Source organism: Chenopodium quinoa, unplaced genomic scaffold, assembly GCF_001683475.1.
Source record: "Chenopodium quinoa cultivar QQ74 unplaced genomic scaffold, ASM168347v1, whole genome shotgun sequence".
NCBI classification, from domain to species: Eukaryota; Viridiplantae; Streptophyta; class Magnoliopsida; order Caryophyllales; family Amaranthaceae; genus Chenopodium; species Chenopodium quinoa.
Genome location: NW_018743391.1, coordinates 3,196,095 through 3,221,634, shown reverse-complemented (window position 1 = coordinate 3,221,634; position 25,540 = coordinate 3,196,095). Strand labels below are relative to the sequence as shown.

The following is a 25,540-nucleotide window of genomic DNA, read 5'->3' as shown; positions in this document are numbered from 1 at the left end:
GATAGCCGCCTGGCTTACAAAGACCCAGACCGCTATCCAGGGGCAATTACCCAGACGCCATCCGGTTTGGTTTTGGGTCGGAATTTCTTCGCTTAGTTTGCGAAGACCCAGACGGCAGTGTTACCGGTGGGGTCTTCTGGGCAACCCTAGCAAATTTCTTCGCCTAGTTTGCGAAGACCCAGACGGCAGTGTTACCGGTGGGGTCTTCTGGGCAACCCATTACCCAGACGCCATCCGGTTTGGTTTTGGGTCGGAATTTCTTCGCCTAGTTTGCGAAGACCCAGACGGCAGTGTTACCGGTGGGGTCTTCTGGGCAACCCATTACCCAGACGCCATCCGGTTTGGTTTTGGGTCGGAATTTCTTCGCCTAGTTTGCGAAGACCCAGACGACAGTGTTACCGGTGGGGTCTTCTGGGCAACCCTAGCAAATTTCTTCGCCTAGTTTGCGAAGACCCAGACGGTAGTGTTACCGGTGGGGTCTTCTGGGCAACCCTAGCAAATTTCTTCGCTTAGTTTGCGAAGACCCAGACGGCAGTGTTACCGGTGGGGTCCTCTTGGCAATCCTTGCAAATTTCTTTGCTGTTTGCGAAGACCCAAGCGGTAGTGTTACCGGCGGGGTTCTTTTGGTTATCCTCGCAGAAATATGTATAAAAAAAAATAGCAAGAATTCTATCATTGAAGTGCAGAAATATTAAAAGCATTCAAAAGCCAAAGTATGAAAAGCAGAGTGCAATCAAAAGCCGGCCCAGCCGGTGAAAATGTTAATATTCAAAATAAAAAATTACAGCAGAGTAGCCCATCTCATCCGGCGCTATTACAAGATAATGCAAGGCGCGCAGGCCGGGAGGTAGTTGCTACTCCAGGCGAACAGTGAACTGGTCCTCTTCCGGTTGGTTCTGGGTTGGATCAGGGTGAGCGGCTGCGTCGGCTTCAGGAACAAATTCTTCCTCTTCAGCAGCCTCCGCCTGCCGTCGCGCAATCTCCTCCCTAACCCAAGCGTCATAGGGTCCGGGCCCCGGCTCATTCGCCTCCTCGGCCAGAATGGCAAGATCAGAATATTTGAAGGCGAGTTCCCAGACGGTGAAGTCCGCCTCCGGGTGGATGAGGGAAAACGCCCGTTGCATCCGGTTTGCACAGTCATGCTCATTCTCTTCAATGAGCCTCTCCTGCTCCGACTCCAAGGTGGCCTTGAAGTTTTTACTGGCAGCAGCCGCCTCTTTGAGCAGGCGCTCATTCTCTTTGGCAAGGCGGCCATTTTCAGTCTTCGCCTTGCTCAGCCGTTGGAGGGGCTCTTTCTGTTCCTCCAACTTTTTATTGGCATCATCCAGGGACGCCTGCAGTTGGTCAACTTGGTTTTTCAGTTGATCAATCTGCTGTTGGAGGGCCTTGGTCTTCTCCGCCTGTTCCATGCGTATAAATTTAGATTCTAAGCCATGCATGTACAAAGAGTAGTCAGCAACATTATGAGCGTCATCAATAGCCCGTTTGCTTCTCCTTACCTCTTCAGACTTGCGGGTATAAGCTCGTTTGAGCCCCTCTACGCGCAGCATAGCCTGCAAAAATACAGCCGGTTAATACTGCATATTTAAAAATGCACGTCAAGAAAATTACCGCATGGTTGTTGGAGCATACGTCGGCCAGGTCGACCAGCACCCGGTCGGCATTAAAGGAGTTGATCCCAGGGATCGCCTCCTTCTCGTCCCTGGGGACGGCTTTCAGCATGGCCCGGGCATATTGTGCCCCGTCCGGCCAGCGGGGAGAATTATCTGCACCAGAAACAGACGGTGAGAAACTCGCATATGCTCTGCCTATAGATTGCCGGCTGATTGGAGAATCCCCCGGCTGCGATCGAGACTGTGAATAAGACTTGACCCGCATGGGCAGGTCAAGCAGTGTAAGGTCGAAGTTACCTTGGCGGCCCGAACGGCCTTCAGAGGGACCGGTTGCGGTCCTCAATGGGATGGCAGAAAGCACATCCGCAGATCCAGGCCCGCCTGGGACCTTTATTGATTTGCCGCCGGTAGTTTGCCGGTCGGCTGTCTTCTGCACCTTGGATGCAGACTCTTGTTGGGTCGGCGGAGGCCTGACCTGTTTTTGAAGGGACCGGGGCATCTGCTTCCCGTCCTGTAAACGAGAAAAATATAAGTTATGGGATAAAAGGATTGAAGTCAACGAGAAGGATCAGACGGTTATACCTTCCTCGCCGCCTGGGCAGCAAGTTTTTTCTCGAGATTGGCTTTCCGGATGTCGGCAGCCGATCTAGCCGGTGTCTTCTCGGTGGGCAGCATTTTCTTGGCTTCTTCTGCAAAGGCAGGCACTCGGTTAGAATAATAAACAAGCAAGGAAATAAAAGCATCCGGTTCGAAAGAAACCGGCTGAGTTCCGAATACATACGTTTTTTAAACATGCTGCTTAGACCACAAGCGGACAAGAAGCATTCGTCCCTAAAAAATTCATGTTTGGGCACCCAGTTTCTAGGTACCCTTATTATCTCTCCGGATGAGAGGGTGTCAGGAACTAACTCAAAAAACCCGGAGTCAAGGATGGTCTCTCTATCATCCTCCGGGACAGGGGGCAGGCAGCACTTGGTCCCCAAGAGTTCTGGTTTCCGGTTGTAGATCCGGAATTCTCTGTTCTCTGCCGTAGTTGGGGCCTTAACCAAGTAGAACCGGTGCTTCCAGTCCGACCATTTGGATGGCTTGTCCAAGGTCATAAGGTATTTGGGCTGGGTGGTTAAGGTATACCAGGCTCTCCAGCCACCTGGGCTCCTACTCAGATAATGCATATGGGCAAACGCCTCCCAGCCGGGGTTGAGGCCCTGCATCTCGCAGGCGGCGATATACCCTAAAATATTTACCCATGAGTTGGGGATCAATTGCCAGAGACCCAGGCCATACCCCCTAAGAATGGCCTTTATTGTGTCATGGAGGGGGAAGCGGACTCCGGCCAAGAAGGCCGCCTCGTAGCACCCGAACCAAGCGTTCGCGTTCGGTTGTTCATCCTCCCACCATATTGTTCCCAGAGCAGCCGGGATTTTTATTGTATAGTCACCCCCCAGCGGCCGCCGTTTGATAAAATCTGGCAGCGCAGCCCGCATGAGCTCGCGGTCCTTAGAGGAGACGGCGATCATGAGAGGATCGTTCCTATTATCCCAAGAAGGCCTCTCCGCCTCCTCGCTATCCTCAGATTCGGTTAAGTAGCTGCTACTGCTACTTTGAACGCGACCGGCATCAGAGCCGGCTGGGGAGTTGGAGACCTCCTTATCAGAGCCTGCCTGCTCTCTGGTCTCCTGGAGGGGAGCAGTCTCTTCATTTAAAATGCTATCACCCGGGGTGCTAGGAGCGCCCCCGGGTGAGCCTCTCTGCTCTACCTCTCCTTGCTCTACTTCATCGCCTGAAGCTGGGACCTCAGGCGGCTGCTCATCTGAGCTCCCACTTCTGTAGTTGGGATCTCTGGCAGTAGACCGGATTCTGGCCATTGTGTCCTGCACAGACATAGAGTCGGTCGATATGGGTGTTGAAAAAGGGTTGTCCCAAAGAACAGAGGCGGCAGACCCAGTTCTAGACTCAGCCGTACTAATAAACCGGCTGAGTTCACAGCTAGGTTCCGGGTATGGGTATAAGGGGTCCATCTACTTATGGGACCAATGAACAAAAATGCGAGTAAAAGACTCAAACGGAAATACATGAAAAAGCTAGAAAGAATAGAGACGGTACCTAGAAGAAAATCTGGAAATTCTTTGGGATGCTTGCGAAGACGCAGGCGGTTCAAAATCCGGCTGGGTTTCTCTGATTACCCTCTCGAAAACCTTTGGCTAGCTTGCAACGACCCAGACGGTCTGTAGACCGGTTGCTCTCAACCAATCTCAACTCCGAATGCTCTCAACTCTCAAATTGCCGGCTGCTCTCAAATTTTCAGAAATTTGGCAAAGTTTGTAAATGAGAGCTTGGGGGGCATCTTCTCCTATTTATAGGATTTGTCCCAGAAGGTGGAGAGTCGTGACTCTTCGCCTTCTGCTTTTCCACCCTTCAAAAAGAATCTGAAGAGTTGTAAAAAAAAAAAAAAAAAAAACAACCTTTCACCGGCGCCACGTGGCACCCTGCCACGTCAGCACCAGTGAGGGGCAAATGTTTGGGGTAAAAATACCCTAAACACGTGGCCCAATGGCCTAGTGACACGTGGCACCCAGCCGTTGGTCAGCAGGGCTCCAATCCTCTGCTGACACGTGTCCTCTAAACCCTAAAAGGGGAACCATCCCTTCCCCACTATAAATAGTGGAAGGACCCTCATTAATGGGTATCTGGAACATTTATTATTCACATTGAATACTCCTCAAAAAGAAAAACACTTACCCCGAGCAATATTAATTGCAGAATTCTCCCATTACGCGAGAAGTAACTTCTACATTACGTGCATCCTACCTCCCGTATCTTTACTAACTTGATCGTCGGAGGCGGAGCTCCTACCCCCAGGAGTCTTCGTGATTTTGCAGGCACAGGCGTCGAAGGGCATTCTTGGAATTGTAACTCTCCCGCAGGACACATCAAAAAACCCCGAAACAGGTGGCCACACCATATAGCTAGTCACATATAAGAATTTGTGTTAAATAAAAATCTAACATATAAAATTGAATTTAGAGAAGTCGTGAATTAGATGTATAATTGCAAATTTTATGTAATAAGCTAGGGCATAGGCGTATAGTCTTGTAACAATACGTAATTGTTTCCCTTCCTATTTTATTCATTTTCAAATTATTGAAGTTATTCTATATCATTAGTTAGTACTCCGTATTTCAAATTTTAATCTAAATCATTTCTTTTTTGGTTGTAAATTTATTACTCCGTTTAACAAATTCAAATCCTAAGTTTATCGTCACTTAAAGTGACTTTCTAAAATTTCACATAGGGTCAATATTTAAAAACGAAAGGAGTATGTAGTATTTTTATTACTCACATAGCTTTATAATGCACTCATACTTCATTTGTAGTTTGGTAATTTGGCGCCAAAGTCTGAGTCTCCCCGCCATTGCTACTACCATGGAAACCTTCCCCTTGCGTCCTCCTCAATTCTCCGACGTACTCTTTCTCTCTCTTCTTTTTACCATTCTTCCTTATTTTCATCATTATTATCGCCATTTCTCAGTAATTTATCCAACGAATTTTGCTGCAATTTTATGATGTTGTATAAACCCTAAATTCTGTAAATTAATTTGATTTACCCCCAATTTTTTTTTTTTTTTTTTTTTTATTTTATTTTTTTACAGGATGTAGCTTTTCTTCCGGCATGGCTTCAACCTAATCATTCAGCTTCAACACCTCAAAATTTGGATGATGAAGAATTCTCCTGCCATTCTCTTCAGGTTTCAATGATTTAATTTTACCCCCTTTTTGGGATTTTAATTTAATTTCTACAATTATTTTCTAGGGTTTCATTTTATTGCAAATTACTTTTTATTAATGCTAATTGTGTTTGTTTATATTGGGGTAAAGACTGCTGTTTGTTGAGTTTTGATCCATCTTTGGTTTGGAATAAAGAAAAATGTTTTGAATTTGTTTGATTATTTTGGTTATAGTTTATTAAATAATGTGTAGTTATACTTTGGCAGTGACTGGATTATTCATTTGCGGTGTCAAAAGTACGGCTCGGTTGTTGTTAGATCATGTTCTTAAGAGGATGAAGTAGTATTTGATTAGTCATCTAGTTAGTTCAATTGTAATGTACACGGGTGTTTCTAGGAATTGTAGGATGTAGCTACAAGGTGGTAAATTTCTGTTGAACATCAAATTTGACATTATGTTCTTTAACTAGACATCAGAAGCCACAATATGATATTGATGAACCATTTATTACTTAAGAATGACAATCAACACAGTGGGATTATACTATTCTCGTGTCTCTTATCGCCTGCATTTTTTTGGCGGCTTATGTTGATCCTCATACTATATTCACGAGTATGGAGTAGAATAGTTTGTCAATTGAAGCCTCTCAATGCCTTAGAAAAGAAAGCTTTAAAATGTTCTATATTGAGTTACTGACCATTTGTTTTTGGCAAAACAGGCTTAAAATTACAAGATCTCTTGTTAATTTTGTGAAAATTGAATGAGAACATTTAATGCTAGAGTAGTAGTACAGTTTTGCTAGATGTCCTATACGCAAATTCTGTTTTCATGTTCAATCTGGTCGTGTGTTGGTTGTAGATGCATGGTGCCTGGATCAGTCGGTTGCATTAAGTCTTGGTACCTGTAGATGATGTTTATGTTGCACTATATAGTTTTAGTCAACAATTATTACAATGAACTATTGTGTTTACTTATAAGCATTTCCAGAATGCGTACCTGTTATTGAAGTTTCCTGCTGCAAAACGCAGAATGTGGGAGAAAATAACCAAGTCAAAGATTCCAATCTTTCAGCAATTAAAGATAGCAGATACATTTGTCAGTTATATCTATCTGGAGAAGAAAGCTCGCCAGTTACCCTCACTACATCTTGTGAAAAGGTGCACTTTAAAAGCTTTTAAACAATTGGTATTATATTTTGCAACTTGGGATGCTATAGTACTGAATAACTGACTACTGAGTATTACAGTTTTTTTTTTGTTTTTTTTTCCTCTTTTGAAGATATATCTTCTTCCAAAAAATGAAGCGATGTATGATCTCTGTTCCTGCATATATTTTATTCATAGCAATACCTTATTTTCATTGTTTCGTTTATGACTTATACGTCAACACTTATTTTATGTTCTTTTAGTACCACATAGTACTTTCTGTTTCCAGTTGTAAAATAATGATTTACGTGGTGTAATTATTTCTCTTTACCAATTTGGTTGGCCATATATGCATGACAGAATGAGTTTTAGTCTTCTGCTTTCTTCAGGCTTTATGACAGCTTGAAGCCTTGAACTTACCAAACCCTTTTCCGCATTCCACTAAAACATCAAAATAATTTTATCAGCCTTCTTGTCCAATTTGCGCCTTTTCTGTAGCAATGCATGAGATTTAGAGGAGATTAACACCAACTGTCTGATCTGTTTTTGTGTACAATTGTATCTATTTTCCCACCTTATATACTGGGTCTTAGTTTTTGTTTTGCTTATTTTCTTTCTAGCAGGTTTTGCATTTTAACCTGCATCTTTCAACAGATGGAACTCCATCAATCATTTCCAACCCACCCTTACATACCTCACATGATGACAAGCTTAATTCTGCACTAGCTCTAGTTGACACAAGTGAAATGCGCGAGTGCAATATAGGCCATGTTATTCCTAAAATGAATACTGTTCCTTCTCCTTCAAGCGACAAAAACTTTGGAAATTTTACCAACCAAACTCCATTAAGTAATGCTGCTGGACAGAAATCTTTAGAGATCTTAAACTCCAATTCTGCTGAAGACGATGACATTAGTGATGCCGTGGAACTATCTGTTGCGGCATCAGAAGCATTAGCCATACATAATATAGTACAAAGTGGATCTTTTTCAGAAGTTTTGTCTACTTCAGCGATAATTGAAGTTGCTCTTCGAGTGAAGCAAGCACGGTTAGTTGTCTCATATTGTTTTGAGGATTTTGATAACTCTGCTGACAGCCTTTCAGATATAGGTGACTCTGACATGGAAGATGCTTTTAAAGATGTTGGTTTATTTATCAGTAGTTTGGACAATACCTCTTTTAATGATCTGTCTACATCTCGAGTCAAGGAAACTCCCATGTCAGAAGTTCCTGGAGAGGATGAAGAGGTTCAATGTGAATGGCAGAAAGACCAAGAAATATATTTTGACAACTGTGTTGCATTAGAACTTCAGGACATTAATCCAGATACAAATAAATCGAAGGATCTGCCACCTGAAATATCTGACAATGAGAAGCTTGAAAAGTTGTGTAGAAACCCACCCCTTGAGATCTTTGTAAATCAATCACAGAATGGGAATTTAGATGATCAGCAGACATTACAGGTAATTGATAACAGGACTTTTCTCCCCATTCATCTAGTGTTTTTGTTCACCACTATGTATGTAATTTAAGATTTGTATGTTATCCTTTTCATCTTTGAAATTCGTAGAGCAATTTGATTTTGCTGCTGAATTTTCTATAACCAATAATACACATATAAAGTATTGAAAACATGCTATGTATTTCTCCCTTCCACATGCCTCCTCCCCCCTCCCCCACCCCCCCTCTCCCAAACACAAATACACATACAAAAAAAAAATTGTTAATTTATTATTCCCCCGTCTTGTCTTAAGAAAGTCTAACATTTGGATTAATTATGCTGTGTAAATCTGCAGAAAGAAAAAAATGATATAGCTCATGAAGATGGCTTCCCTCATCAACTAGAATTAAAATCTATACCTCAGTCTCAGCATTTAAGTAGAAGAACACTAGAGTCTACATCTACAATATGGCATTCACATTATGCAGGTAAAGTTCCAAAAGTGCCTCCATCATCTCCATCACAAAACTCTCAACATTGTGAATGCTTTATCTAAACCTGTTTCTTTCTTGTTAGCAGACATTAATGAGGTTAAGGACGGATCATCATGCAGATTCCAGAGTCGCTGGTTTGGTGGTTGGACAGGAACGGTAATGCACCATATATTTGAAAGAGATTTATTTTTATCTCAATCTGGAATACTGAATTCTTTTACCCTTTAGAACTGTGATGCATTTAAAGATGATTTTTAAAAAAAGGCATATCATGCTTTTCAAGTTAATCTGGGGAAAGTAAACATTTAAAAAAAAAATTATTATTCTGATATCTTAAGCTTTTGTTAGTTCAAAAGAGTCAAGATTTTGTCTTTGAGTAGTATGCTGGATTTTCTTTATTCATCATCTACTCTTAGAAAAGAGGGAGAGAGGGACAATTGGAAAAAAAAAAAAAAAAAAAGGTAATTGGGGGGGGGGGAGATGTGTATACGGGTAAAGAAAAGAAAAGGAAAAATGAGAAGAACAAGAATAATTTTCCTCCTTCTTTGCTCCCTCTTTTCAACAGGAAGTAGATGCTTTTGGTCAACTGAAATCAAAGGGGAGAAATATGTTACCCAAATTCTTTGTTGGTGAGACAAGTTATCTTTCAGAATCCATGGATGTTTTTCCTGATCAGAGCTCTATTGTGCATCATCAACATTATTGCTCAAAGCCTGTAGAATCTGGAAGACCTTTTGAAGATTCGTGCAAGACAGTTAGTGAAGGGGCATTTGTCAGTCAGGAAGTCGTAAAAGATTCTGCATCATTTATTGATCCTCTTTGTTCGACTGTTCCTTGTAGCATTTCTGTACAAACCAGTGATTTCTTTCTGCACAAAAATAACAAAGATGATAATCGAGATCTTGATGCTTTTAAAAACTTACCAACTGGTATGGAAATAGCCCAGACAAGTTCTGATCCTAATGATAAAACTGTTGGAAGAGAGAAGCATAATATGTTAGATTGTGATGATGTTGGTCCTGATCCTCAGATTCGCCAACAATTGACCTCTCTCAAGACTTATAATACTGGAATGCCAGGGAATTCTGCATTTTCATTTAAGAGAAAATTTGACTGTGGGTTTGTGAGCTTTGGAGAAAATGATGCGAGGGTGGTTGCTGACTCCAACTCCTTAAATGACAAGGATATAACAAAACAACTGCCTGTGAGATCCCTATCTAACTGTGCTTCCGCCAAAAGTAATGAGGAAGTTCAAGAGATGAAGCTGCTTCCAGTTGAACAATACGTAAGCTGCACCAACACCTCAGGATGGTCTAAAAAACAATTACCTGTTAAATCTGCATTTAAATGCTCTACGGGAGAGGAAAATCATGCTGACAATGTATGTGCAAGACTGGTGCAAGATGAATCTGAAGTGAATGAAGTGGAGCGCCAGGTTAATGTTGATACTATTCCAACATCACCTTTTAGAATATGTCGTAGGATACAAAGGGTTAAAGCTCCTAAACTTAATGTTAGCGATTGCACAACAACCAACCTATTGGAAGATCAAGCTCCAGATAAAATTTGTCACAAGTTTAGACAAATCCCTCAAGATCAATCTGTAAATCTTCTCATAGGTGATGTTCCTACAAGAAAGCGAGTTCGTTTTTCAAATGTTGACTTCCAACTTCAAGTCCCTCAAGTTCAATTGGGAAAAAATCTCAGTAGAATGCGCACTTGTGAAAATCGTGAGTATTGTCAGTTCATTGCATAGTTATATTTGAGTTCTGGATCTTTATTGCATAGTTATATTTGAGTTTTGGATCTTTTAAATTTGTTTAATCACATTTTGATTAGGGTCAAGCTGCAGATTGGGATATAGGCCTGAGAATAGTGACCATGAGCATGTTACTGTATCTCAAGAAGTAAAAGAGCGTCTTACAAAATGTTGCATAAAGGGTAGGAAGAGAGCAATTTTCCAAGGCTTAGACTTTTTGCTAACAGGCTTTTCTAAGAAGAAAGAAAAGGAAATAGAAGGATTACTGAGGAAACACGGTGGAATGGTCCTTTCTGATATTCCTGCTCCACCTCCTTATCCAAGGAGAAAATCCTTGAGATTGAATGCCGAAAGGCTTCCTGTTGTCTTGTGCACAAAAAAGGTTGGATTCTTAAATTTTTTTGTAATTCTTTCATTACTCTCTTTCATCAAAAAATAACATACTCTGTAGTGTCTTGAAAGTATTTTTGGTTTCTTTAAAGTCTAAGCTACTCACTTTCCCTTCGTCCAGAAAAAAACCTCCCTGTTAGGTTTAGGCATTCCTGTGAAGGGTTTCAGTTGGATTAGGTAGGAATTTTGTGTTAAAGATAGTGGACAGATTAAAACTAAAAAAATTGCTAGAGAGAGGGATTAGTTACCATGATGCTTTTTGGACATCTCATAAAGGTATTTAGTGGACATAGGAGCTGCAATAAACACATATCCAAAGTTAAACTTCTCGTGTGGCCATTAAGGACAAGTCATTGCAAACAAGTCCAATGAACTTTTTATATCTTGGGTGAGTGGACATTCTTTGTTGAACAAGGGTTATCTGTTTTTCTCTATTGCTCTAGGAAGGGTCAATATTGAGTCAAGGTAATTTCGTATTACTTTAAGTTCATTTTGTTTTTTGGCTCAAGTCCAGATTATCATTTTCAGCTGTAAATGGGGTGTCAGATTGGGTTAATTGGTTCGAGTTAGCATCCGTACCAAGTTGCTAGGTCTAATTTAAGAATACGGTTCAACCTTTGCCCCCCCCCCCCCAAAAAAAAAAAAAAAAAAAAAAAAAAAAAACTTGCAAGCTAATGTTGATTCAACTGCAACAAGCTTCTGTAAAACTTGGCACGATGCCTTAAGGACTTTAGCTCCACTCTTCTTCTAGTCTTCTGTAAATGAAAAGGCCTGATGTTGATTCAACTGCAACAGGCTTCTGTATTTATCACTTTAATTGCAATTGTTGATGTTGCTTTTTTGGCCTTTTGGGTTATAATTAGCTGATTCTACGCTCTGCAGTTAAATTTTGAAAATGAAATTACTGTCAGAGTTTTATTGCTATCTAATATGGTATTAACAGTGTCAGCAAAAGCCTTATCCTGAGACATACTGTTGCATTAAGTTCATCCTCGATGACAGCCCTTGCTTGACCCCTCCTTTTTCTTTCTTGCAATTGCTGTCAATTATTTGAGGCCAGTAGTCATGAATATCTGTGCATGTCAGAAGTCTTTAGTAATGCATCGTTTTCTAAATTCTCATCTGTGTTTATTGCAGTTGCAAACAACAAAATTTTTGTATGGCTGTGCTGTGAATGCCTTCTTGCTTAAAGTTGGCTGGGCATATAATTCAATTAGGGTTGGTTCTGTCTTGCCTCCTGACAAGTAAGTTGTAAACCTTGCATACCATCTGTGATAATTGTTCTCTTTCTTCCTCATTCTTTCTCCATTTAACTATTATGTTTTTATTATCTGTCTATCTAAATGTGTGTTTTTTTTGGTGGTGTAATAATATCTGTGTTAATGACCCCAACACAGTAAATATCACTCATTTTTCACAAAACAGTGCATTTTTAGATGCATACTCTTCCATATTCTTAATACACGTTAATGGAAACTAATACCAATAGCATAGTCGAGTAAAATAAGTTGGACTTAATGCTAGTTAGGATTGGCCTTGATTTTGATGCAGTTTGGGAAATAGTTCTGCCTGGTATATAATCACCTAGATGTCTTACTACTCAGTCATATCAGTGTTGACCAGTGTGTGTGTGTGTGTGTGTGTGCGCGCGTGTGCGTGCAATACACCCACAAGCTCCACCTATTTTGGTGTATAGCAGAAGGCTGCAATACACCCACAAGCTCCACCTAGTTTGGTGTATAGCAGAAGGCAAAGGAGGGGACAGGAACAGCAGGGGCAGCAGGACACTCCACCAACACCAACACAAGCAACGGTTATCTGAGTGTAGCAGGGGACACTTTTGGAGTATTAGCTTATTAACTGTGGTAACTCTAGCTTGTTGACAAATTGTAGTAAATTTAGCAATTAAGGCGTTTTGTCTGATTATGTATGAGTTGTAGTATGAGTTGTAGTAGTATAAATAGGTGAGAAAAGAGTAGAAGAAAAAAGGGGAAATTTGTAAGGAACTCTTGGAGAGTAATGGCCTAAAGCCATTGTTATCTTTCTCGCAAGCTTTTAGCTGCCATTAATCAATCAAACAATTCCCGTCTTAGCTATTTATTGCCGTACCACGTAGTCCGTTGCAGTGCGTGCGCGTGTATGTGTGTGTGCTGCGTGCGTGCGTGTGTGGGTGGGTGGGGCTTTCTCCTACTCCATAATATTAGGGTGTAGCTTTCTCTGAATCCAGCATGACTAGGTAGTGATCATTATGATACTGTAATATTTCCTCAGGACCATGATTATTCAGTCATATGCTAGTATTTTTTTTCCTTTTATTCAATCTCTTCCTTGACCCTCACCTTAAAGGTGCAAATACTTGCGGTTTTCAAAACATAATAAGCCATTGACTTCATTATGTTGTTATTTTTTTTTTGGCCTTTTTCCTATTGTTTCGGATGAAAACAATGGGACCTTGCCGAAGGTCCGATGAAGTGGACGAAGACTGATTCGGTCCAATGGATGCTGGGCCGAAGGTTTCCTGCACAGCAAACACACGTAAACTGGCCTCGGGGGTGGATCCGAGGAAGACCCCTCCGATGCCGAAGTCAAACAGTGTATTTAGAGAGGAAGCTATGCAAGAGATTTTATGCTTGAGGCTTTTGTGTATATGTCATAAATGAATAAATTGAAGGCTTATATACCTTTGCATATGAGGAGAGGAGAGTAATTGGGCCCTTAAATAGTCATGGGCTGACCATACCAATTCGGACCAAAGGACTCCTGGCTGACTCGGCTTGATTGGAGGCTCGGGCCTTGACCTTGGAATATTGGATCATTTAATGACCAGGCCCCAATGAGATAATTGGACCCAAATAAATAACTAGGCCCAATTAGATAAATTGGACCCGAACAACTTGCCCCCCAGACCCGATATGGAAGGATGACGGGTCGGGTTTGAATCCAATAAGAAATGGAGGGAAGTAAATGATTTAATTAAATCAAAAGATTTAAATTTTTAAACAGTTATTAATTAAATAACTGTAATTTGGATAATTAATAGGAAGTGGAGTGGATAGTGGGCGGTTAATCAAGAGAGAGAGTGTTTAACGGTTAATTAAGGAGGCATTTAAGGGAAATTTGAACTTTTCGACCTTTGGGATTCTCCTTCCTGGAATTATAAGGTTTGATTTGCATTTTCGCCTCATTTCTTCACCAACTTACACTCGAATTCTCGCATGAACCCACTTTCGCTTTGAATCTTTAGCGCAATACCCCCGAATCCGAGCTCGACACTCTAATTCGTCACTCCCACTGACTTGACCGACGCATTTCGGCCTATTTGGAGGTAAATTTCTTCGAGTCCTTTTGATTTTCTTGCTTTTTTCGAGAGAATTCTTCTTCTCCCTTCTTTCCTTCTTTGAATTTGGTTATGGCTCGAGAAAGGAGGCGTCAACCAGGTCGACGGGGTCAGGTTAGGGATCCCCGTGACCGCGCCGATGTTTGGAACGGGGAACGAGTCGGGGAAGACCCGGAAAGGGGGATTCCGGCCGTTCCTTTAAACGCCGCGCCGCCTCAGCAGGACGCCGAGCCCGGCGAGGCGGAGCAACCTGAGCAGAGAGAACGGGCCGGCAGGCCGAAGATTTGCCCCCTGTGCTCTGGGACCTGCTTCCTGGGCATGCTGAATGGCAGGACGCCGAGGCCCAGGACGCCATGGTGAGAAATACCCCATACTCGTGGTGGGTTCGGCATGCCGAAACCTACCGGTTCGCCGAGCAAATTGAGTTGCACAACGACATTTTCGAGGAGGATGGGCATTGGTGCCGAATGCCCTCGCCAACTGACAGGATTCACCGTCCCCCTCCTGGATATATAGGGGTGTACACTGACAAGGATGGGAGAGGTCAATGGGTCTGGGTGAGAGTTCCCGCTGATCCGGAGCATCCCTATTTTTTCGGGGCTCCCCGATACCTCTCCAGGCCTGATCCGAACATGCAGGATTTGGGCCCTGAGGACCCTGATGCCGCTCGTCACCCCAGCTACGAGCAAATGAGCTTCTTCGGGAAGCAGAATAACCCTGGGGGAGTTGGCCGAATGAGATTTCTCCCTGCCAGATGGCTCCCAGATAATCATTACGTCTTCCAAGAGAAGATGTTGGCAGTTGTCGGCCTCAGCCGAAAGTACAGGGATGGTAAGTATGTTCGGCTGGGGCCGAGGACTTTGACTTGTTTAATTTTTTGTTTATCTTTGATGCTTATTCCCTTAGTCTAACCTTCGTCTGTTCTTTTCAGAGCTGAGCGAAGCTACTTCGGGGATTGACTATAACCGGCTTGGGGTGAACGCTGAACGAGTCATTTTAGACCGGGCTCCGGCAATCACAGCTCCGAAGGACCGTCCGCTGCATCTGCACGAAATGGGCCTTCAGATCGAAGCTGCCGCCGACTACACCAAGCAGAAGCCTTGGTGGGAGAAGCGAGATCCCCTCCGGCCTTTATTACCTGAGGAAGCACAGGCTGCTCAGACAGCTGCTGACGTGTCCCGAGCAATCGACTCCCTGGAAGGAGGTGTTGGGACATCTGGTGCTGCTGAGAGGGATATCCCTGCATCTGGAGCTCAGCCGAGGGTTCCGGTAAGTTCCTGACTTGCTCGTTTTTTTTTTTTTTTTTTTTTTTACTCACACTTTGCTGCCCCCCCTTTCTGCAGTCTGAGGAAGGGATCGTAAGAAGAGAAGGGAAAGCGCCTGCTCGTTCTGAGGATCCATCTTCGTCAGAATCTGAAGAAATGGACGAGCAGCCCTTAGCAAAGAGGAGGAGGAGGTTAGCCGTGTTGGGGCCTCGTCAGTTTCAGACGGGGATGAGGCCTACCGGGGGCATCCTCATACGGGAGCTTGATGAAGGCAGACGTTCGCCGAGGGCTCCCCCTTCGCCGGAAGCTCCGCGTCCTCAAACCCCCCCTCCACCTCCCGAAACTCAAGAGATGGAGGTGGACCAAAGAACTCCTGATCCGAAGGGGGGGTTCAGGGGGGCCCTGCTGAAGATTCTGAGAAGCCGATTGCTGAAGGTTTCTCAGATGATATTGATAGGGAGATTGACGCTCTTCTTCGTCAACCCGATCTGGGGGAGGAAGAAGAGGAGGTCGTCGCTGCTGACCGAATTTGGGGCCAGAACCGTGAAGGGGCTGCAGGTTACTTCGGCGACCTATCTGGTATGTCGGAGGTAGACCGAGCAAGGGTGTGGTCGCTGAAGGCCACGGCTGGGATGGGAGAATCCAGCCGAAGGGTCCCTGACCCCGCAAGAGACAACCAGCGTTTGCTGATGCAGGTACTTAACCATTTAGTTGTTTTGCTTTGCTTTTATTCAGCTCTTCTGCTCCTTTCTGGCTCTTTCTTTTTTATTATTTTATTTATTTTAACTGATGTGCCCCTGCGAATAGGTTGTGCACAATCAGACTCTTACTGTAGAGCTGATTGACACCCTCCAAGACAAGCTGGAGCATGCCTGGGAGGATGCGAAGATTGCCCGGGAGGAGGCGAAGCTTGCTGAGCTGAAACAGCAGGCTGCTGAAGAGAAGCAGCAGCAGGACGAAGAGTATGAAAAGAGGGCTGTTGAAGCCATTCAAACCTTCTGCTCTGCTATGGAGAAGGAAGTTTTTCCCCCCACTGATAGAAGGGGAGAAATTCCTTCAGGAGCACATGGGGGTGGACATCTCCAAATTCAAGGCTGTCATCGAGAGCCGAATCCAAGAGGGAGCTGCTGCACAAACCGAAGTGCACCAGAAGTTGGAAGCTCTTGAGGCCTGCAGAATGGCTGCTGAAGAGGCTCAATAGGCTAGGGATACTCGCTTTTCTGCTGCCCTAGCTGCTGCTGAGAGCCAGGACCAGAAGCTGAAGGAGTTGGAAGATCGGCTGAAGGTTAAGGGAAGTCTTCTTCCTCCAAACTCTCAGAAGAGTTAGAAAAATCTAAAAAGGATTTGGAGGAAAGTCGAAAGAGGTTGGCTGACGCTGAAGCCTTGCTCCAAGTCCGCCTCTATACCCAAGAAGAGTACGAGATGGGCTACATAAATGGGTTTAAGGTGGCTCGGAGGTTGGCTCTCCATGCTGAGCCTTCGCTGGATTGGTCTAAGTATGCGCTTTGGGCTCAGGACCCCGAGGATCCGCACATGCTGTATGCCACTGCTGCTGAGCATGAGATCCTTCTGAACAAGCCGAGGAGCAAGCTGAGCGGCAGGAGTTGGAGGCTGAACAGCGAGCCGCTGAAGCTCAGGCAAGGGCCCAACCTGCCTCCTCTGCTATTGGAACCGAGACTGCCCCGGGGCTAGGCCTAGCTGACCAGCCTGATCCTCCGACTGAAGCATAGGAAATCGGGCAGTCGTCTTCAGAGTCTTGCGGATCAACATTTGCTTAACTTCAGACTCGCCGCTTTCTGAATCTCTTTTTGCCTTATCTTTTGCTTCAGCTTGCCTTGATGTACAAACAGTTTATTTTTGTTTCTGTACGTATTTCGGCAGCTGTTATTTTCCGCTTGTGGGCGGCTGCCGATATAATCTTTTAATTTATTTGAACACTTAACTTTGTAGCTCGCTTTCTGAGCATTACTTTCATTAATCTGATGCTTTTTCTTCAATTGCTTTGTCTTATTTTGAATGCTTTACTGTCTCTGAGCTTGAGAATTTTCGCAAAAATTTGCTAAGTACAAAGCTTTCAGCTTGAAGAATTCTGCTGAAGATAAACTTGCACTGATAGTGCCTCTTGCCCCCCCCAGAGGCTCAAGTCTTTGGATTGCTGAGTTGGGTTTTGTTTCTTTAACTTTCAGACGAAGCTGAATAAAAAATTTCCAACAGTTGCTGTTGTCCTTGATTTTCTGTCTATCTTTTTTTAAAAATGGATATCCGAAACACAGGGCCAACTGAAGGCAATGTTTCGGATAATGGCTTTCTGGGATACAAGGCTCAGTTAAGGCAATATCCCAGACTTGTCCATGAACTCATGTCTTTAGAGAACAAGTCTTACTGAAGTTTGACTTCAGCTAAAAGACCAGAGTTATTTAAAAACACGAGTTTGTCAGCAATTTGAAACCCAGTTACCCAGAGGCGAAGGTTTCAGACGAGGCTGAATAAAAACCCTTAAAGAGTAGATAGAATAAAGAAAACTTGAAAGAACAAGAAGTTGCAAATACTTATATAAATGGTGACTCCAAGGCCTTTCATTAATGATTCAAAATGTACTTACAAAGATTGTTCTGCCCCGAAAAGTGATTTTTCAACTCAGTTCCATCCAACTGCCGAAGTCGGCATGTTCCTGGCTGAAGCTCATCATAGACTTCATAGGGTCCCTCCCAGGCCGCTGAGAGTTTCCCGTGAATTCTGTTTTTCTGCACTGCAGCAGCATTCCGAAGGACGAGGTCTCGAATTTTGAGAGGCCTCGCTTGAACTCTTCGGTTGTAAAATTTGCTGATTCTCTGCTTGTATGCAGCCATTCTGACTCGGGTTGAGTCTCTCACTTCATCAAGAAAATCGAGGGATTCTCTCATTAGGTCCTCATTCTCAGCCGAGAAGTGGTGCACTCGCAGGCTCTCTGTACCGATTTCCACGGGAAGAACGGCTTCAGCGCCATACACTAATTCGAAGGGTGTGTGGCCTGTTGCCTCTTTTTCGGTTGTCCGAAGGGACCAGAGGGTTCCTGGGAGCTCCTCCAGCCACTTGGACTTTTGATCTTCCACCCTCTTTTTGAGGGCGTTCAGGATCTGTTTATTTGCAGCTTCGGCTTGTCCGTTACTTTGCAGGTGGCATACCGCTGAATATGCCAGTTTGATGCCGAATTGATCTGTATACCGCTTCAGCGGCAAGTTATCGAACTGCCTACCATGATCGAAGACAAATACTTTCGGGATGCCGAAACGAGTGATGATATTCTGCCAGATAAACTTTCTGACAGTTTGCTCTGTAATGTTCGAGGCTGCTTCGGCCTCGATCCATTTACTGAAATAGTCGACACCGACTATCAGCCATTTTTTCTGGTATACAGCATCCGGAAATGGGCCCAATATATCCGGTCCCCATTGGGCGAACGGAAGCGGGTTCAGCACAGGCTGAAGCTCTTGGGCTGGTTGATGGATGACTGGTGCGAATTTTTGACATTTTTCACATTTTCTGACCGGTTCCTTAGCGTCTGAGATCATGGTAGGCCAGTAGTACCCCGCCCTTAATGCTTTGTGGGCCAAAGTTCTTCCCCCGATGTGGTTCCCACAGATGCCGAGGTGAATCTCCCGAAGGATGTAATCTGCATCTGTTGGTCCCACACATTTCAGCAGTGGGGCTGAGAAAGACTTTCTCAGCAGCTCCCCGTTGAAGACAATGAACCTTGAGCTGGTTCTCTTCAGCTTGGAGGCTGAAATTCTATCTTCGGGAATTTCTCCTCGAAGCTTGAAAGCTAGGATGGGATCCATCCAGCTGGGCTCTGGGTCGACGCAGCACATTTCAGGTGCTTCGTCGACACTTCTTTCTCGGCGCACTTCCACATATACAGACCTATTCAGCTCAGTGAGAGTTGAACTGGCGAGTTTGGAGAGTGCGTCGGCTTGAGCATTCTGACCCCTTGGGATCAGCTGAACCTCAAAAGTTCTCAGCTTTGCAATGACTGATTTGATCTTGGCAAGATAGGCTATCATGGAGGGCTCTTTGGCCTCGTAGCTGCCACTGATCTGATATGCAACTAGCTGAGAGTCTGTTTTCAGGCAGACATGCTCGGCTTCCAGAGAGATGCATAATTCTAAGCCAGCGATTGCTGCCTCATATTCAGCTTCGTTGTTCGAAGCCTTGAAAGAAAATTTTAGTGCATACTCAAAGGATTTGCCTTCAGGAGAGGTTATCACTACCCCTGCCCCCGAACCATTTACGGTGGAAGATCCATCCGTAAACACGGTCCAGATTTTCTTTTCATCGTCTAGCGTCTCTTGGTATGAGCATTCGGCCAAGAAGTCCGCTAAAGCTTGAGCCTTGATGGCTGCCCTCGGCTGGTAGCTGATGCTGAATTCGGTAAGCTCGAAAGCCCACTTGGCCAGCCTACCAGATTTTTCAACTTTGCCGAGGACTTTTTCCAGCGGCTGATCAGTTAAGACCACTATTTGATGGCAATCAAAATAGGGTCTCAGCTTCCGAACGGCTACCACTACTGCAAAGGCGACTTTCTCAAGTAGAGGGTAACGAGTCTCGGCATCCGTCAGAGTGTGACTGACGAAGTAGATCGGTTGCTGAATTTTATTGTCTTTCTTCAGCAGCACTGCACTGATGGTGGCTGGGCTAACAGCCACATACAGATACAAAGTTTCTCCCTCTGCTGGGCTAGCCAGTGTTGGGAGCTGAGCCAGATGCTCCCGAAGCTGCTTGAAGGCTTCTTTTTGCTTTTCTTCCCAAACGAGCTCTTTTCTTTTTGGGAGTTTCAAGGCTTTGAAGAAAGGTAACCCCTTATCCGAAGCTCTAGAAATGAACCTTGAGAGGGCTGCCATTCTTCCGGTGAGCCGCTGAACATCCCGCTTTGTTTTCGGCTCAGGAAGATCGAGCGTTGCTTTGACTTTGGAGGGATTGGCATCAATCCCCCTCTTGCTGACCATGAACCCAAGGAATTTTCCTGACTTCACGCCGAAGACACACTTCTTCGGATTCAGCTTCATTTGGTGCTTTCTTAAGGTGGCGAAGGTTTCAGCCAGGTCCTTAACATGGTCCTCAGATTTTGACGATTGAGTCGTCAACATAGACTTCCATGTTTCGGCCTTTTTGATCGGCAAAAACTTGATCCACCAGCCTTTGATAGGTTGCCCCCGCATTTTTCAATCCGAAGGGCATCATTTTATAATTGTACACCCCGGCGTTCGTGACGAATGTCGTCTTTGCTCGATCGTCAGGGTGCATGAAGATCTGATGATACCCCGAGAATGCGTCCATGAAACTAAGCAAGGCATGGCCACTTGTCGAGTTAACTAGCTGATCGATCCTCGACAAGGGATAGAAATCCTTCGGACAAGCCTTATTTAGGTCCGTGAAGTCAACGCACATTCTCCAAGTGTCATTGGCCTTCTGAACCATCACCACATTTGCTAGCCATTCTGGATATTGGCAAGGCTCGATGAAGCCCGCGTCCAGCAACTTTTTGACCTCGGCTGCGATGTCTCGGTTCTTATTAGCGGAGTAATTCCGCTTCTTTTGCTTAATTGGCCGACACGTTGGGTCAACGTTAAGCTTATGGGAGATGAGGTCTGGACTTATCCCGGGCATATCAGCTGCCGAGAAAGAAAACATCTTTGTTGTCCCGAAGGAGTTGAATGAGTTCACAACGGGTGTTCGGATCAAAGTCCATCCCAATTGTTACACATTTCTCAGCGTCTCCTTCGGTCAACTCAACCGTTTCGGTCTGCTGGTCCATGTCCATTGTTGATGGGCTGGACTCTTCACAATTGGCCTGCTATCTATGTCAGCAGGTGTCCCAGACTTTTTCTTCTTCGGCTGGCTCTCTGAGTCTTTCGGCTCAGATGAAGAGCCAGCCCTTTCTTTTTCTGGCCCTTTTTCTCTGGGCACAGAACCTTGGGCCGAAGCACTTAAACCTTTCGGCTTTTTTGTGCTTGGCTCTCTTTCTTTTTTTTTCTCCTCCTCATCCTCATCGTCGTCATCTGGGCGACTAGTGGATGGCTTGAGGTAGTTGCACCTTCGGGCGTCGTTTTGGCTGCCCTGGATCCTTTCGGGGAAGCCGACGTCTGAAACGTAAATCATCAGCTGATGATATGTTGAGACGACCCCTTGGATCTCGTGAATTATGGGTCTCCCGAAGATCACGTTGTACACTGAAGGAGCATCAATGACCAGAAATTCCGTCATGACGTTCCTGGCTGCCTTGTCGCAGCCGATGGTGACAGGAAGTGTCACCTTCCCGTCTGGATAAGTTGAAGCCCCGTTGAATCCGGATACCGGGTAGGGTACCGGCGTAAGGTGCTTGGGCTTCAGCTTAATTTGATTGTAGGCCTTTCGGAACAGAATGTTTGCTCCGCTGCCACCATCAACAAGAACCTTGTTGACGTCGTGGTTGCCCACCGTGGCGATGATCACCAGCGGGTCCTCATGAGGGAATGTTACCCCTCGGCAGTCGGCGGCTGTGAACGTCATGTTCGGTACCGGCGATTGGGGAGGCTGAATGTCAGCGTTGTTCACCCGGTGGGTCAGAGCCCTGAGGTGTCGCTTGTGCTCCCTCCGAGAACATATTCCTCCCGAGATAACATTGATTGGAGAGAATTTTCCCTCCGCATTTTTGCTGTTCTTCCGGGGAAAGTCAAGGTCCTGCCGAGAGTCCTTTGCTGACTTCTCGGCCTCCTTTTTCTCGCTGTGATCCGCGATGTATTTTTTCAAGTATCCCCTCCGGACCATGTCCTCGATTTCAGCTGGATACATTCCTCGGTGTTATGTCCCGGTGATTCATGGAACTCGCACCACTGATTTTTATTTTTTCGCTGATACCACTCTGGGAGCGGTCTCGGCTTTCTGTAACTCTGCTCCTCCGTCACGCTGTAAATTTTGGCTCGTGGAAGAGAGAGTGGAGTGTAAGACTCATATCTGCCTGTGAATGGGGCAGATTTTTCCTTCTTCGGCTCGTTGGCCGATGATTGCTCCGAGGCTTTCGCCTTTCCTTTCGTCTTCTGGCCTTGGCCTTCGGACGGTTGTTTTTGTTTCCCATTCCCAGATTAGGGTAGGGCTTTTGTTTTGTTCCACTCCTCGGCTCGGATGAATTTATCCGAGGCGTTCAGAGCTTCCTCTAAGGTCTGCGGGGTGTGCATGACCATGAAGTCTAGGAACTTCCCAGGCTGAAGGCCATTCTGCATTGCAAAAACAGCTAGCCCTTGGTCCAGCTGAGAGACGCTGGATGACTCGTTGTTGAAACGGGTCAGGTAGTCCGTCCCGGAGACTCTCGGTCTCCCCTTGCTGCAGGCCCATGAGCGCAGCAGTGGTCTTCTCTCAGCGGTTTGCCGTGGAGAATTTGCGATATGATCCTTCGGATCCGAAATCCCATCATATGTGATGTGCGACGGTATTTTAACCGTGGGCACATGCTCTTCCAGAATCCATTGCTCGAATGGGGAACTGGTGGGTAGCATAACGGCCTTGCCTTTGTTCGTGGCCGAAGGGACCGCGCTCCGCCCTCCAAGGGAGGTAGGAGTGGTTTTCGTCCCTGGCTGGGAAGTCTGGGCGGAACGAGAGGCGGCTGTGCACACTCGGCTCCCTGCCGCCGAGTCGGTCGAGTACGCTTCGGCGGACAGTCTCAGGTTGCTCTCGACGGGCAGATTCTGGCCGAGAGGCTGAGCTGCTGCTCTTATGCGTTTCTGGCCGAGAGGTTGAGGATCCTTTGAAAAATTGAGGGTTCTTTTTCCTCTCTCTTTCAGTTCTTCAAGTATCCTCTTCCCACTCTTCCAGCTCCCGGAAGGAGGGAGGCTTCCCCCCATCATGGTCTAGCTTCCTCCGCTAATGCCTGGTATGCGGAGGAGTTCGATCACGAGGTGGAGGCATATTTTGTGCCCTCATTGCCTCCATGAGCACCGCCAGCGCTCTCGCCACTTCCTCCGAACTGGGCCCCATCAAAGGGGTCCTCGGCTGAGTGTGAGAGTGAGAGTGGATGGTCAAATGTTGCCTTTGGGGCACTGATTGAGTCCTATGATCGGACTGACCTCTGTTAGACCGAGGTGGACTCGGTCTATGATGAGAGTTGTGAATTACGGGAGAAAGGGAATCCTCCCGGTATGATCCTCCCTCCGAACTAGGACCCTTGGAAGAGTTCCGGTCCGGCGAAGGTGATGGCGTAGGAGTTTTAGGCCTTTCGCCTGCTCCTTGTCGTAGGTTTTTGTTCTTGCGGTTCTTAGCCATTGCTACTAAGATGATTGCAAGATGATTTTGATTGGCTTAAAGATTTTTGAAAGTCTTCCCCACAGACGGCGCCAAATTGTTTCGGATGAAAACAATGGGACCTTGCCGAAGGTCCGATGAAGTGGACGAAGACTGATCCGGTCCAATGGATGCTGGGCCAAAGGTTTCCTGCACAGCAAACACACGTAAACTGGCCTCGGGGGTGGATCCGAGGAAGACCCCTCCGATGCCGAAATCAAACAGTGTATTTAGAGAGGAAGCTATGCAAGAGATTTTATGCTTGAGGCTTTTGTGTATATGTCATAAATGAATAAATTGAAGGCTTATATACCTTTGCATATGAGGAGAGGAGAGTAATTGGGCCCTTAAATAGTCATGGGCTGATCATAGCAATTCGGACCAAAGGACTCCTGGCTGACTCGGCTTGATTGGAGGCTCGGGCCTTGACCTTGGAATATTGGATCATTTAATGACCAGGCTCAATGAGATAATTGGACCCAAATAAATGACTAGGCCCAATTAGATAAATTGGACCCGAACACCTATTAATATCTGTACATTTTATGTTCCTTATTTTGAACGATAGTTTTGTAACTCTCACGCTTGTTTTGCTGTATTGACAGATACATAATATTATCTAATAATAGGATGCAGAACCAAATCGGGAAATCAATTAGTCAAAATGACAATGATTACATCTTTGACAAAGTTGGAATTATGCTGCATGGAACTCCTAGTTTCTGTACCAAGTTTGCTAGAGTTATCAAGGTAAAAGTTCTCTTTGTAGTATGCAATAGCAATAAATATACTGGGTTGGCATGGTGTTGTATATCTAACTAGTGACCCTCGTGTTGTCTTTTCTTTTCTGAGTGTTTAATAACTTTTAATTTGTAATCATTTTTCATAGATTTTAAGTCATAATTCTTGTTCATATTTACATGATATCATTCTGTAAAGTAAATAGGACTCAGAGCATCACAATTACTAAAAAAATCTGAAACCTCAAACTTGCAGTATGATCCCCAGCATTGTTTCCTCCTCTGTTCTTGTCCTGAGCAGTGATACCACTTTGATATGATCCAGAGATCTTTTTTAATCAAAAGCATGCGTGAAATCTGTTTGCAGCTTGTTATCTAATACTTCGTATCATGAAATCATTCTAATTTCTTTCTTATTAGAGGAATTGAATGGTAGATTGGAGAGTAAACACATGCCTCAGTAAATGGTCTTTTGTGTTTCTTGTACGCTGTCAAGTTAACCTTCAGTCTGACTCAACTTCTGCTTCTTATACAATTTCAGCATGGACGAGGTCAAGTGTACAAAAGCCTACAATGGTTGGTTCAGAGCTTACAGAAAAAGAAGATTTCTCTTGGTGCTGTTGTTGCTGAGGATGAAAATCGTGCAACCCGTCTCCTGAAGAGATGTGCCTCTGAGCAGAAACTTTCTTTTATGGTTGGTGTTAGTTTACCATGCCTGATACAATGTCTAATATTCTATCCGCCTTTGAATTTATTACTAACTCATGTCATTTTGCTTGTGGTGTGCTTGTTGCAGCCAGCAAGATGGATCACAAACAGCTTATTTGAAGGAAAGCTACTTCCTTTGACAGAAAATCACCATTTATCTAATTCACGAGCAATCAGAAATTCAGATGTACCCGTTTTACCAGAATGGAGTCAAGAGATCTGATCATATGGGCTATGATCCCATCATGAAAAACTCAAATCTTTTTTTCTTGAAGAGTCTTTTGAGATAGCTAAATATTCTCAATCTTTTTTTCTTGAAGAGTGTTTAGATAGCTAAATATTCTCAATCTTATTTATTTTCAATAGCAATTAATAGAAGTTCCCGAGCTTTACGGTCCCTGAGATAGTTAGATTGCACAAAATGTAATTTTTGTAAATATACTGTATTATATTATATATATGTCCAACTGAAAAGAGCTACTTATGAATTTTTGTTCAGGGTGCCAAATTTTAGTACAAACTTGCCAATGTATGGGATTTAAATTTTATGTTTGACATTTGGAAGAGTTGAGTGCTTTTGAGGCATGGTAATTTACTAAATTTTCCTCCATTCAGAAATAAAAGCTTTAATTT

General features: G+C 44.5%; 2 protein-coding genes across 3 annotated transcripts; one reads left to right on the top strand and one right to left on the bottom strand.

Moving 5' to 3' along the window:
- Positions 1 to 654: 654 nt before the first annotated feature.
- LOC110738551 (tropomyosin-2-like) lies at positions 655 to 1,665 on the bottom strand. The gene is made up of 2 exons (XM_021918951.1): positions 1,633 to 1,665; positions 655 to 1,553 (listed from the first exon to the last, which is right to left on the bottom strand). Exon 2 carries the CDS (start codon positions 1,548 to 1,550, stop codon positions 855 to 857), a length of 696 nt encoding a protein of 231 aa, XP_021774643.1. The 5' UTR covers positions 1,551 to 1,553; positions 1,633 to 1,665; the 3' UTR covers positions 655 to 854.
- A 3,278-nt stretch (positions 1,666 to 4,943) lies between these two features.
- Positions 4,944 to 25,462, top strand: LOC110738805. Of its 2 annotated transcripts, none has more exons than XM_021919238.1 (12): positions 4,944 to 5,075; positions 5,264 to 5,359; positions 6,368 to 6,496; positions 7,108 to 7,947; positions 8,281 to 8,413; positions 8,505 to 8,575; positions 8,985 to 10,149; positions 10,259 to 10,560; positions 11,706 to 11,812; positions 24,065 to 24,209; positions 24,741 to 24,893; positions 24,996 to 25,462. In XM_021919238.1, the coding sequence occupies exons 1-12, from the start codon at positions 4,965 to 4,967 to the stop codon at positions 25,128 to 25,130; spliced, it is 3,387 nt and encodes a 1,128-aa protein (XP_021774930.1). In that variant the 5' UTR covers positions 4,944 to 4,964; the 3' UTR covers positions 25,131 to 25,462. The 2 variants fall into 2 exon arrangements, with proteins under 2 accessions (XP_021774930.1, XP_021774929.1); XM_021919237.1 differs by having other exon boundaries at positions 7,105 to 7,947.
- Positions 25,463 to 25,540: the final 78 nt, after the last annotated feature.

Bases quoted from the DNA above. Each gene is read 5' to 3' on its own strand.
- LOC110738551 (XM_021918951.1), bottom strand. From the start codon at position 1,550: ATGCTGCGCGTAGAGGGGCTCAAACGAGCTTATACCCGCAAGTCTGAA.
- LOC110738805 (XM_021919237.1), top strand. From the start codon at position 4,965: ATGCACTCATACTTCATTTGTAGTTTGGTAATTTGGCGCCAAAGTCTG. The intron at 5,076-5,263 runs GTACTCTTTCTC...ATTTTTTTACAG, and splicing joins GTCCTCCTCAATTCTCCGAC to GATGTAGCTTTTCTTCCGGC. The intron at 7,948-8,280 runs GTAATTGATAAC...GTAAATCTGCAG, and splicing joins ATGATCAGCAGACATTACAG to AAAGAAAAAAATGATATAGC.